Source organism: Schistocerca serialis, unplaced genomic scaffold (genome assembly GCF_023864345.2).
Source record: "Schistocerca serialis cubense isolate TAMUIC-IGC-003099 unplaced genomic scaffold, iqSchSeri2.2 HiC_scaffold_884, whole genome shotgun sequence".
In the NCBI taxonomy this organism is placed as follows: Eukaryota; Metazoa; Arthropoda; class Insecta; order Orthoptera; family Acrididae; genus Schistocerca; species Schistocerca serialis.
In genome coordinates this window covers 1,081,711-1,094,936 of record NW_026048501.1, presented here as the reverse complement: position 1 = coordinate 1,094,936, position 13,226 = coordinate 1,081,711, and the positions used below count along the sequence as shown (strand labels likewise).

Genomic DNA, 13,226 nt, shown 5'->3' with positions numbered 1-13,226 from the left:
CTTGGTTACCCAGGCCTGCCAACCCAAAGTTTGGTACAGATTTATTGATGACATCTTCATGATCTGGACTCACAGTGAAGAAGAACTCCAGAATTTCCTCTCCAACCTCAACTCCTTTGGTTCCATCAGATTCACCTGGTCCTACTCCAAATCCCATGCCACTTTCCTTGACGTTGACCTCCATCTGTCCAATGGCCAGCTTCACACGTCCGTCCACATCAAACCCACCAACAAGCAACAGTACCTCCATTATGACAGCTGGCACCCATTCCAGATCAAACGGTCCCTTCCCTACAGCCTAGGTCTTCGTGGCAAACGAATCTGCTCCAGTCCGGAATCCCGGAACCTTACACCAACAACCTGATGACAGCTTTCGCATCCCGTAACTACCCTACCGACCTGGTACAGAAGCAAATAACCAGAGCCACTTCCTCATCCCCTCAAACCCAGAACCTCCCACAGAAGAACCCCAAAAGTGCCCCACTTGTGACAGGATACTTTCCGGGACTGGATCAGACTCTGAATGTGGCTCTCCAGCAGGGATACGACTTCCTCAAATCCTGCCCTGAAATGAGATCCATCCTTCATGAGATCCTCCCCACTCCACCAAGAGTGTCTTTCCGCCGTCCACCTAACCTTCGTAACCTCTTAGTTCATCCCTATGAAATCCACAAACCACCTTCCCTACCCTCTGGCTCCTACACTTGTAACTGCCCCCGGTGTAAAGCCTGTCCCATGCACCCTCCCACCACCACCTACTCCAGTCCTGTAACCCGGAAGGTGTACACGATCAAAGGCAGAGCCACGTGTGAAAGCACCCACGTGATTTACCAACTGACCTGCCTACACTGTGAAGCTTTCTATGTGGGAATGACCAGCAACAAACTGTCCATTCGCATGAATGGACACAGGCAGACAGTGTTTGTTGGTAATGAGGATCACCCTGTGGCTAAACATGCCTTGGTGCACGGCCAGCACTTCTTGGCACAGTGTTACACCGTCCGGGTTATCTGGATACTTCCCACTAACACCAACCTGTCGGAACTCCGGAGATGGGAACTTGCCCTTCAGTATATCCTCTCTTCCCGTTACCCACCAGGCCTCAATCTCTGCTAATTTTAATTTGCCGCTGCTCATACCTCACCTGTCTTTCAAAAACATCTTTGCCTCTGTACTTCCGCCTCGACTGACATCTCTGCCCAAACTCTTTGGCTTTACAAATGTCTGCTTGTGTCTGTGTATGTGTGGATGGATATGTGTGTGTGTGTGTGTGTGTGTGTGTGTGTGTGTGTGTGTGTGTGTGTGTGTGTGGTCGCGCGCGCGCGCGCGAGTGTATACCCCATCTTTCCCCCTAAGGTAAGTCTTTCCGCTCCCGGGTGCAAACAGTGTTTTTAAATTTAGCATTGTCCATTATCTGTTAACACTTCCTGCCACACCAATTAAGCGCAGTCCACTGGCTGGCGCTGGAAGATGAAGATGAAGATGAAGATGATGATGATGATGACGCTTATATTATTATTATTATTATTATTATTATTATTATTATTATTTCTTTCCTTTCTCAGACGTTATGTCTGGTTAAAAATGAAAAGTGACACGGACCTTCATCAAGCGTGACTTCCTTTTAACTGTACAGTATATGTTACATTGCATTTAGGAACTTTCGGGTAGTTGAACACGTATCAATAATTACAGATTTCTGTTGTTTTGTATATATACGTTTGGATGTAGCTGTATTGCGTTGATGTACTGGTGGATATTGTGTGGTATGACACCTGTAGTTGATAGTATAATTGGTATAATGTCAACTTTATCTTGATGCCACATGTCCTTGACTTCCTCAGCCAGTTGGATGTATTTTTCAATTTTTTCTCCTGTTTTCTTTTGTATATTTGTTGTATTGGGTATGGATGTTTCGATTAGTTGTGTTAATTTCTTCTTTTTATTGGTGAGTATGATGTCAGGTTTGTTATGTGGTGTTGTTTTATCTGTTATAATGGTTCTGTTCCAGTATAATTTGTATTCATCATTCTCCAGTACATTTTGTGGTGCATACTTGTATGTGGGAACGTGTTGTTTTATTAGTTTATGTTGTATGGCAAGTTGTTGATGTAATATTTTTGCTACATTGCCATGTCTTCTGGTGTATTCTGTATTTGCTAGTATTGTACATCCGCTTGTGATGTGATCTACTGTTTCTATTTGTTGTTTGCAAAGTCTGCATTTATCTGTTGTGGTATTGGGATCTTTAATAATATACTTGCTGTAATATCTGGTGTTTATTGTTTGATCCTGTATTGCAATCATGAATCCTTTCGTCTCACTGTATATATTGCCTTTTCGTAGCCATGTGTTGGATGCGTCTTGATCGATGTGTGGCTGTGTTAGATGAATATGGGTGCTTGCCATGTAGTGTTTTCTTTTTCCAATTTACTTTCTTCGTATCTGTTGATGTTGTGTGATCTAAAGGTTGTAGAAGTGGTTATGAAATTGCAATGGTGTAGCCAATGTATTTATATGAGTGGTTGCTTTGTGTATTTTGCTAGTTTCTGCTGTTTCTATAAAGAATTTTCTTAAATTGTCTACCTGTCCATAATGTAGGTTTTTTATGTCGATAAATCCCCTTATTATCATTATTATTATTTATCTGGTAATCCACTGAGAGCAGTGGGACAGCATCTGGAGAGGAAGTACTTGTAACATTATTATTATTATTATTATTATTATTATTATTATTGTTATTGTTAGCCTACCTATCCCTTAGACAGTGTATTTCATAAAATACCCTGCCCACCTTGCAGAAATGCCAGGTTTTATCAGTACTACTGTTTATGAGGGTATGTATCTTCACCTTCCCTACATCACTGACTTTGGTTTACTAACCGTAACCTCGCATCTTCTAATAAAGTAGTCTTGTGGATCTCATCCTGACTCGCGTCTTCTCCATTTAGGCACAGATTCGAGAGGAAAACAACAAACTGTGCTACATTGAAGTGAGAGTATGGGAGAAAATTCAGTGCTACGGAATAAAGTTATCAAAATACAGAATGCTACTTGATTTTTATTCATTAACATTTAGTAGTAATCAAGAAATGCACATTAGAGCATGATTATGTTCATTTATTAAATAAAATGCCATGCAAGCTAATTATGTTCAGAGCACCACAACAAGACACACTCTAATGATTCACAGTATTACAAGATGTTCAGAACTTCATATGGCTGTTCACCAAGACACTGTTCACCACGCCCAATTTTTTTTTTTTTTTTTGGCATCTCGTTACACTATACCATCCAAAGCTTGTGATAGATCTGTTCATACCTGATATAAAACTTCAAGTGAGTTGTTACACACGATTGTTTTCTAAGTCTGTGTTAATTGTGACAAATAATTATCGGCATCATATTCCACTTGACCACCTAAGTGCATGTTGCCTTGCTTGTGCCCAGTAGAAAATTCGTCGTGAGTTACAGTAACAGTTTGACTCTCCTTTTCATTGTGGGCTCCTGATTGGTCCATCATCTTCCATCAATAATGACTAAATTAAAATGTTCTTCACATTTACGTTTTTACTTTAGGTAATGACTTTGTGAAATTATTATTAACCTTCTGTCAGTGCAACTAATGTTGATGGATGTGGCCGGAGAAGCTTAGCAGTGTTCAAATAATAAATGGTAACTAACTACATTGTGCTGCTTCACACCACACTCAGTATGCGATTCCTGGCTGTCTGTACAGTTCTCCAGCCCGATACAGTCACCTCTAGCAGGCTCGTTTCCCCACTCCAAAACCATCTGTTGAACAACTCAGTACATGGTACTCCTCCCTCCATCCCTCCCTTGCTGTTGCTGACTATTCTTGTCTATTGATAGCAAGTTGTTGTTCTTGTTGTTGTATTCAGTCCTGAGACTGGTTTGATGCAGCTCTCCATGCTACTCTATCCTGTGCAAGCCGCTTCATCTCCCAGTACCTACTGCAGCCTACATCCTTCTGAATCTGCTTAGTGTATTCATCTCTTGGTTTCCCTCTACGATTTTTACCCTCCATGCTGCCCTCCAGCACTAAATTGGTGATCCCTTGATGCCTCAGAACATGTCCTACCAACTGATCCCTTTTTCTAGTCAAGTTGTGCCACAAACTCTTCTTCTCCCCAATTCTGTTCAATACCTCCTCATTAGTTACATGATCTACCCATCTAATCTTCAGCATTCTTCTGTAGCACCACATTTCGAAAGCTTCTATTGTCTTCTTGTCCAAACTATTTATCATCCATGTTTCACTTCCATACATGGCTACACTCCATACTAATACTTTCAGAAATGACTTCCTGACACTTAAATCTATACTCGATGTTAACAAATTTCTCTTCTTCAGAAACGCTTTTCTTGCCATTGCCAGTCTACATTTTATATCCTCTCTACTTCGACCATCATCAGTTATTTTGCTCCCCAAATAGCAAAACTCCTTTACTACTTCAAGTATCTCATTTCCTAATCTAATTCCATCAGCATCACCCGACTTAATTCGACTACATTCCATTATCCTCGTTTTGCTTTTGTTGACGTTCGTCTTATGTCCTCCTTTCAAGACACTGTCTATTCCGTTCAACTGCTCTTCCAAGTCCTTTGCTGTCTCTGACAGAATTACAATGTCATCGGCGAACCTCAATGTTTTTATTTCTTCTCCATGGATTTTAATACCTACTCCTAATTTTTCTTTTGTTTCCTTTACTGCTTCCTCAATATACAGATTGAATAACATCGGGGACAGGCTACAACCCTGTCTCACTCCCTTCCCAACTGCTGCTTCAGTTTCATGCCCCTTGACTCTCATAACTGCCATCTGGTTTCTGTACAAATTGTAAATAGCTTTTCGCTCCCTGTATTTTACCTCTACCACCTTTAGAATTTGAAAGAGAGTATTCCAGTCAACATTGTCAAAAGCTTTCTCTAAGTCTACAAATGCTAGAAATGTAGGTTTGCCTTTCCTTAATCTATTTTCTAAGAGAAGTCATAGGGTCAGTATTGCCTCACGTGTTCCAACATTTCTGCGGAATCCAAACTGATCTTCCCCGAGGTCGGCTTCTACCAGTTTTTCCATTCATCTGTAAAGAATTCGCATTAGTATTTTGCAGCTGTGACTTATTAAACTGATAGTTCGGTAATTTTCACATCTGTCAACACCTGCTTTCTTTGGGATTGGAATTATTATATTCTTCTTGAAGTCTGAGGGTATTTCGCCTGTCTCATACATCTTGCTCACCAGATGGTAGAGTTTTGTCAGGACTGGCTCTCTCAAGGCTGTCAGTAGTTCCAATGGAATGTTGTCTACTCCCGGGGCCTTGTTTCGACTCTGGTCTTTCAGTGCTCTGTCAAACTCTTCAAGCAGTATTGTATCTCCCATTTCATCTTCCTCTATATCCTCTTCCATTTCCATAATATTGTCCTCAAGTACATCGCCCTTGTATAGACCCTCTATATACTCCTTCCACCTTTCTGCTTTCCCTTCTTTGCTTACAACTGGGCTACCATCTGAGCTCTTGATATTCATACAGGTGGCTCACTTTTCGCCAAATGTCTCTTTAATTTTCCTGTAGGCAGTATCTATCTTACCCCTAGTGAGATAAGCCTCTACATCTCTGCTTAGCCATTTTGCACTTCCTGTCGATCTCATTTTTGAGACGTTTGTATTCCTTTTTACCTGCTTCATTTACTGCATTTTTATATTTTCTCCTTTCATCAATTAAATTCAATATTTCTTCTGTTACCCAAGGATTTCTACTAGCCCTCGTCTTTTTACCTGCTTAATCCTCTGCTGCCTTCACTACTTCATCCCTCAGAGCTACTCATTCTTCTTCTACTGTATATCTTTCCCCCAGTCCTGTCAATTGTTCCCTTATGCTCTCCCTGAAACTCTGTACAACCTCTGATTTAGCCAGTTTATCCAGATCCCATCTCCTGAAATTCCCACCTTTTTGTAGTTTCTTCAGTTTTAATCAACAGTTCATAACCAATGGATTGTGGTCAGAGTCCACATCTGCCCCTGGAAATTTATTACAATTTAAAACCTGGTTCCTAAATCTCTGTCTTACCATTATATAATCTATCTGATACCTTCTAGTATCTCCAGGATTCTTCCATGTATACAACTGATAGCAAGTAGAAGTAAAATAAAAATGTAATTTGGGCAATAAATATGGTAGAAACGCCACATCGTGTATGAAAGCACATAAGGTGTAGTCATTGGAACTCTTAGTTCATTCCTCAGTGAGGAAAGAGGGCTAGGTTGGTGAATCGTTGTCTTCCCCTGTGGTTCCCTCTCATCCTGAGGTCTAAGTGTCCTGCCCCTACTTCCAGCCTCCCACAGTCTACTCCTCTTTCCTCTCTGAGGAGCGGAAGAAACTAACACTTTTGAGAACGAAGATATGTTTTTTTGTATTACATGTGTGTTTGTAAGCAGTACTTAAAAATTTGCCACCCTATGGTAAGGACTCGAGTCATTTTGTGTTCCCTTGTAATTTCATAGTTTTGTCATGTGAATTTTTTTTTCCTTAGAATTAATTAATTGTTACCTCATTAACCAACAGTATGTCTTGTGGTCTACAGACCACCCAATAACTCTGAAATTCTGAATAATTAGTTCTGTTTCTGTGGAACACTGAAATTGTGCAACTACCATGAATGTCATTGGTTGTGAAACTGTGAAATGATTGGATGATTTGCGTATTGTTAATGTTAACAGTTTACCTTGGAACATTGATCGTGTAAGGGGTGGTCAAATGAAAATGAGACATATGGACAAAAGTAAGTAACCTGCGTATTATTTCAAAAGTAATTGCATAACTGTTGATACATTTATTCCTCTGTGAGAGAAACCCATCAATACCTCATGGAAAAATGATTGTAACCACCTGTGGAACCATGATTGTACCTAGGCATGCACTTCTTTGTCCGAAGCAAACTGACAACCACAAATATCCTTTAATGTATTTTGTCCATAATGGATGCAGTTGAAATCCATGGCCGTTCCTTTACAGTCTGTAGAGTAATAACTACTGTCAGTTACGATCATTATTCTACACCTTACAACTGTTCTTTTTAAAGGCTCACATGGGTGGAGATCAGGACTGCATAGAGAATGTGTAAGTGCTTCCCAGCAAAACGTCTCCAGTGTACTCAAAACAACCTTGACAACATGTGGGCAGGCCTAGTATACTCCAGAAGTTGTGCTGCAGAGCCTTTAAACATCCTCCACACAGTTCGAATCTCTCCCCATGTGATATCCATATAGACGCTGGTGGTCAACAATTTTCTCCGGATGAGGAGATGCACAGGTATAATTGTGGTTCCATAGGAAATTGAAAATATTTTTCCATGAAGGTATTGACTGTTTAGTCTCACAGTGGTGTAAATGTGTTAACAGTTATGGTGATTACTTTTGAAATGATAAATAATTTACTTACTTTTTTCAATTTCTCATTTTCATTTGACAGCCCTTTGTATATGAAGAAAGGAAGCACACATGATGTAGTAGTTTTTCAATTTGGGTAAGTATTGTAGAAACCATAAACAATCTCTATTTGGAGACAACTGTGCTATTTATTTCATAAAAAATTACTTGTTAAATTAAAAGAGGAATTTCTGGTAATTGAAACATTGTAAATCCTGCACTTTGCTGTATAGTATTTATGTAAGAGGTGCAGTAAATTTCTAAGCCTCTTTAAGTTACATAAAAAGACATTCTTGACATGTTCAAATTATGGATTTAGTGGGAAGATTGATTAACAATTGTGTTCGAAAAAAGATATTATCTGTTATATCGTGATTTGGAGACCGTAGTAACAGATGTCACATCCTTTTCGTGCTGATTTTTTATTAGAAAAACTGGTAGATGTTTCATAGACAGTGACTTTGCCGTGTCAGTAACTTGCTGCCATGATATTTTGGAGGAGTGCCATTTTACTGTCCTTGAATCAGTACAGAAGGTGACTATTGATTAATAACTTACAGATGATGCAAAACAGATTTAATGGTTATCTTTTTCTTATTATTTGTCTGTCCTTAAATATATGCAACTGGTTATTAATGATTTCTTCTAATATTAATATTTCCAAATGCTGCTGTATCCACAAGCTTGTATGCAATGGCCTATTATAGTTTCCATTCATTAAATTACTGCTAATTGCAGATGACTAGGCAAATACATCACATCTACTTGAATAACAATAATGGAAATTCCTGGATGGGGCAACATGTAAAATAAAGGAAAGGCAACCACTTGGCTCTAGCAGATCGATGCATGGAGCACAAAAGCACGTAACAGAAAACAGCACTTACATTGGCATTTGAACATAAGTTCTGTTTGTTGCAAAAGTACGGACTTTTATACAAATAACCACAAACATCCAAAACCGTGCTCCTGTGGCCATTGAAATACGAATTATCGATGCTCTATCATTGAAAGGATTTGCCTGAGTGAGTGGGTGGAGATGCGGATGGGGTAGGGAAGGCCACAAAGAGAGGATACCGGTAATGAGGGAGGTCTTTGCACAGATGACTGCATGGCTGCACAAGATAAGTTGAGTACAGAGGTTACAGCGAGAAGAGGTGTGGGAAGAGGGAGAGGGGGAAACTGAGAAAGGAGAAAAAACGGTGTGTGTGTGTGTGTGTGTGTGTGTGTGTGTGTGTGTGTGTGTGTGTGTGTGTGTGAGAGAGAGAGAGAGAGAGAGAGAGAGAGAGAGAGAGAGAGAGAGAATGCCACTCTGGTAGTGGGGGGGGGGGGGGGGGGGGGATGGAGTAGGAGGAGTGTGGACAGAAGAGAGAAGGGAAAAATCACTTGAGACATTGAGAACAGCTTAGTTGGAGCTTAGGTCAGGGGGATCTTCACCTTTTTCTTTATCCCCCCCCCTCCCTCCCTCCAAATCACCTAAGTTCCCCACCCCCTCCACATCAGTCACCCCCCCTCAGTCCCCTCTCCCCCTCTTCATGTTCTTGCCTCTCTGTGTGCTGTGTCCTCTGTGTTCATTTCACCTTGATGTGTGGCCACACAGTCATCTGCTCAAAGAACTGCCTCTTTCCTGCTACCCCTCCTTGTGTCCTCTCCTACCCCCTCTTCACTCCTGTCGGCTCAGGAAACTGCTTTCAGTAACAGAGTATCAATAATTAGTCTTATTGTGGCCATGAGAGAATCTGTTTGGCTGCCTGTGTGCCTGGGTGGTTGTGTGTGAATGTTTGTACTTTTTCTAGACAAATAGAAATTGCTCAAAAGCTAGTGTGAATGCCGTTTCCTGTTAGGTGTTTCTGTGCTCCATGCATCGATCCGCTATAGGTGAGTGATTGCCTTTCCTGTATTATACGCATTGCTTCATCCATGAGTTTTGATTATTATTATCATCATCATCATCATCATCATCATCATCATCATCATCGTCTGTGGCCAACATAGTTTAGTAGCATTTACCCGTTGCTAATAACTTTATTTATTTCAATATTACTGATTTGGTTTGTAACCATGTCAAAGGTAGAAAGTAAAGAGATATTAAGATTCCTTTGCCTGTTCCAGAGCTAATCCTCTAGGGATGAAGGGTCATATTGCTAAGAGATATGGGGATTTGATCCATGACATATGGAGTGGAACTGCAAAAACGATAGCACCTCTGAAGCTCAGGGTTTGTTGATAATTCTGAGTACATCATATTTGAGGATTACTACAAAAGATTTTGTAAGCAGAGATACCTTATTTGGAATTTTGTCGGTTGCAGTGGACAATAGGAAAGTATGCACCACGTTTCAATGGTTTTCAGCAGCATGATTCACAAGAGCTGTTGGCCTTTCTTCTTGATGGGTTACATGAAGATCTTAATAGGGTGCATGATAGACCTTATGTAGAGCTCAAAGACAGTGATGGAAGACCTGATGTTATAGTGGCACAAGAGGTATAGTAGCAAACTGCGTTACTGTTAACTTCATCTGCACTGATACATAACAATTAAATATTAATTATTGTTTAAGGCCTGGGAAAATCATATTCTTCGGAACAAGTCGATTATAGTGGACCTGTTTCATGGCCAACTCAAGTCTAAAGTGACATGTAAAGTGTGTGGCCATGAGAGTGTGAGGTTTGATCCATTTAACTACCTCTCATTACCACTGCCTATGGAGAGCTACATCCATGTGCAGGTTATTGGTGAGTATGGCTTTACCCTTGTACATATTATTTCCTAATTCTTATCCATTAATGTTGTCTGGTTCTTTCATCCACAGACACAAGACAGCATCATATTTCTTTTGTTGATTGTCAAGTTTTTGCTATACTGAGGCCATTAGCAAATGGTTCTTCAGTATAACCACAATTAGTAAACGTGTCATAACATGTATCATTGGAAATATTACATGTAATACTTGGACCAACATGTAAGTACTCAACAACAGTGCCGCATCATAAGTCAAAAATATACAGAGTAAAGAATAATTCAGAGAACGTAATAGCTAAAAATAAAGTTATACTTCAAAAAGAAGTTGCAAAAAAATATTAAAAGAATAGCTAGGCCCTATTACCTTACCTAGGTGTAGTGTGACTAAACTGCATGCCTCTTTAAAACACACTAAAGAAGGCATCAGTTTCCAAAATGACAACATCCTAAAGAAGTTGATTCTTCAGAATTTAAATAAATGTGAACCTTTCACTAAGTCAGCCTTATGTAAGATAAAATGTGGAGCATGCCCTAAATAATATAAAAGGGCATGCTGAGAAGTACTGCCTCTGTATTTTCGATGTGAAAACTCTTAAAAGCTTTTTAAGTAAAATGAAAGTTACTAACATTCTACAGCTCTATACTCCATTCCTACATATTTATTTCTCAGCATAGTCATCCTAGTGACAAACACATTTCTCCTAGTGAAAGACCAGTTCGTTGATACCTTACACCTGCCAGCACTCCCAATTTAGACAGGAAACTCCAGATTTTCCACATTTTTCTCCCATCTTTGGTTATTCCATTATGTCTCCTGATCTTTAGCTAATTATGTTCAGACTCAAGTCATTTGTTAAGAAAATCCACCTCTCTTTTTCTTTGCCTATGGTCAGAAGTCCTTCACTCATTAGTCAATTTTAGTAAATATATCTATTTAAGTTTATAGAAATCAGGATGTCATGCCTGTCCTGTATATTGATTGTTATTTTTCAACAGTGTAGGAAAAGACAGATTGCTACTTATTATAAAGAAGACATATTCAGTTGCAGTCAGGCACAATTAAGACACTTAACATAAAGCTTTCAGCGACAGCCTTCATCAATGAAAGAGAAACACACACCATTCATACACACAAGCAAGCACCCTGGCCCAAGATGCTGGAGTTGGCAGTAGTGTGCATGAGGGGTGTTTGCTTATGTGCATGAGTGGTGTCTGTTTCCCCTTTGTGGATGAAGGCTGTGGCTGAAAGTTTTCCGTAAATGTCTTTTAATTGTGCCTCTCTGCAACTTAACATGCCTTCTTTATGATAAGTAACAATGTCTTTCCTACATTGTTGACATTCCTGCTTGCATTTCCATTTTTCCTCATTACTGCACATTTTGTAGATTGTATACTCATATTCCTCAATGCTGTCCTGTTTGGACTTGTTTGTATGTGGTGAAATCTTTTAAGGCAGTTGTATGATTTTACTTAAATGCAAAAAAATAAAAATATAAAAAGATAAATGAATCCCAACCCAGTACCAATTACCTGGGTTGTGCTACAGCTAAGGGGTATAACAATAATGGAAATGCCTGGATGGAAAAATGTGTAAAAGGTACCTAAAGCAATCATATGCATGACTCACAGAAACATCATCATCTTGGACAGTTTCCAGCCACTGGCTGGGTCTGTCGGGAACACAAGCCTCTCCTTCGTGTTCTGTCTTTCCACCATTCCCCCTCTTCCACCTTCGTCCAGTTCTCTCCTCTTCTCATCACACATTCCTTCACTCCTTTCACCCATCTATCTCTTGGTCTTCCTCTGGGCCTCTTCCCCTCCAGTTGCAGATCAAACATCCTCTTTGGAATTCTTCTCTCATCCATTCTCTTCATGTGTCCATACCACTGCAGTCTTGATTTTTCTATCCTGTCCTGTACTGGTTCCTCCTTTAGTCTTTCTCTCACATACACATTTCGCAATCTGTCTCGTCTTGTTACACCCAACCTGCTCCTCTGGAACTTCATTTCACTAGCCTGTATTCTACTTTTGTCGCTTTTGTGCATTACCCATGTCTCACTTCCGTATGCCAATATGGGGACAAAGTAGGTTTGGTATATAATTCCCTTGGATTTTTGTGGCACCTCCTTGCTCCAAATAAGCCCCCTAATGCATTTGTAGAACTGCCCTGCTTTTCTGCACCTTTCATTTATTTCCATTGCGTTTCCCCCCTTACTTTCAATCATGCTTCCCAGGTACTTGAAGTTATCTACCACTTGTAGTTTTTCCCCTCCACAAGTTACATCCACATTTGGCCTATTCTTCTTCCTTGTTGTGACAATTATTTCACTTTTCTTTGCAGAGAAATGCATTCCATATTGTGCTGCCGTTGCCTCCCATGCATCTAACTGCTCTTGCACCTCCTTCTCGCAATTTCCCCATAACATCAGGTCATCGGCAAAAAGCACTGCTTTCATTTTATGATCTCCAATTGCATCTGATACTTGCTGTAGGATTTCATCCATAACAATAATAAACAATAAAGGCGAAAGTGCACTTCCCTGTCGCAGCCCATTTTCCAGCTTGAACCATGCAGTACGTTCCCTCCCCACTTTCACACAACTCTCACTTCCCTCATACATTTTTCTGACTTTTCGTGTTATCTCTTCATTTATCCCTTTTGCGTTCAGCACATCCCAGAGCTTGTCCCTACAGATACTGTCATACGCCTTCTCAATATCTAAAAAGGCCATGATTAAGTCCTTCCCGTACTCATAGTGCCTTTCCTGCAGTTGCCTTACCGCAAATATGAGGTCCGTTGTTGATCTTCCCGGTCTGAAACCGTACTGCTCCTCTTGCAGTCTACTTTCAATACTGCTTCTTATTCTCTTCTCCAGGATCTTTTCATAGATTTTTCCACAGTGGCATAGCAGGGTGATTCCTCTGTAGTTCTCACATCTCCTTTTATCCCCTTTCTTGAAGATCGGGACTATAATTCCTTTCTTCCAATCCTCAGGAATTCTGTTCTCCTTCCACACCACCCTCAGCACTCTG

General features: G+C 40.2%; 1 protein-coding gene across 1 annotated transcript in view; it reads left to right on the top strand.

Moving 5' to 3' along the window:
- The window catches only part of LOC126452490 (ubiquitin carboxyl-terminal hydrolase 32-like), a gene marked incomplete at its 5' end in the record, with an annotated part of 138,535 nt that overhangs the window by 24,590 nt on the left and 100,719 nt on the right, over window positions 1–13,226 (top strand). Inside the window, 3 exon segments of the mRNA XM_050091083.1 lie at window positions 9,563–9,668; window positions 9,762–9,935; window positions 10,012–10,186. Coding sequence (XP_049947040.1) covers window positions 9,563–9,668; window positions 9,762–9,935; window positions 10,012–10,186 — 455 coding nt within the window.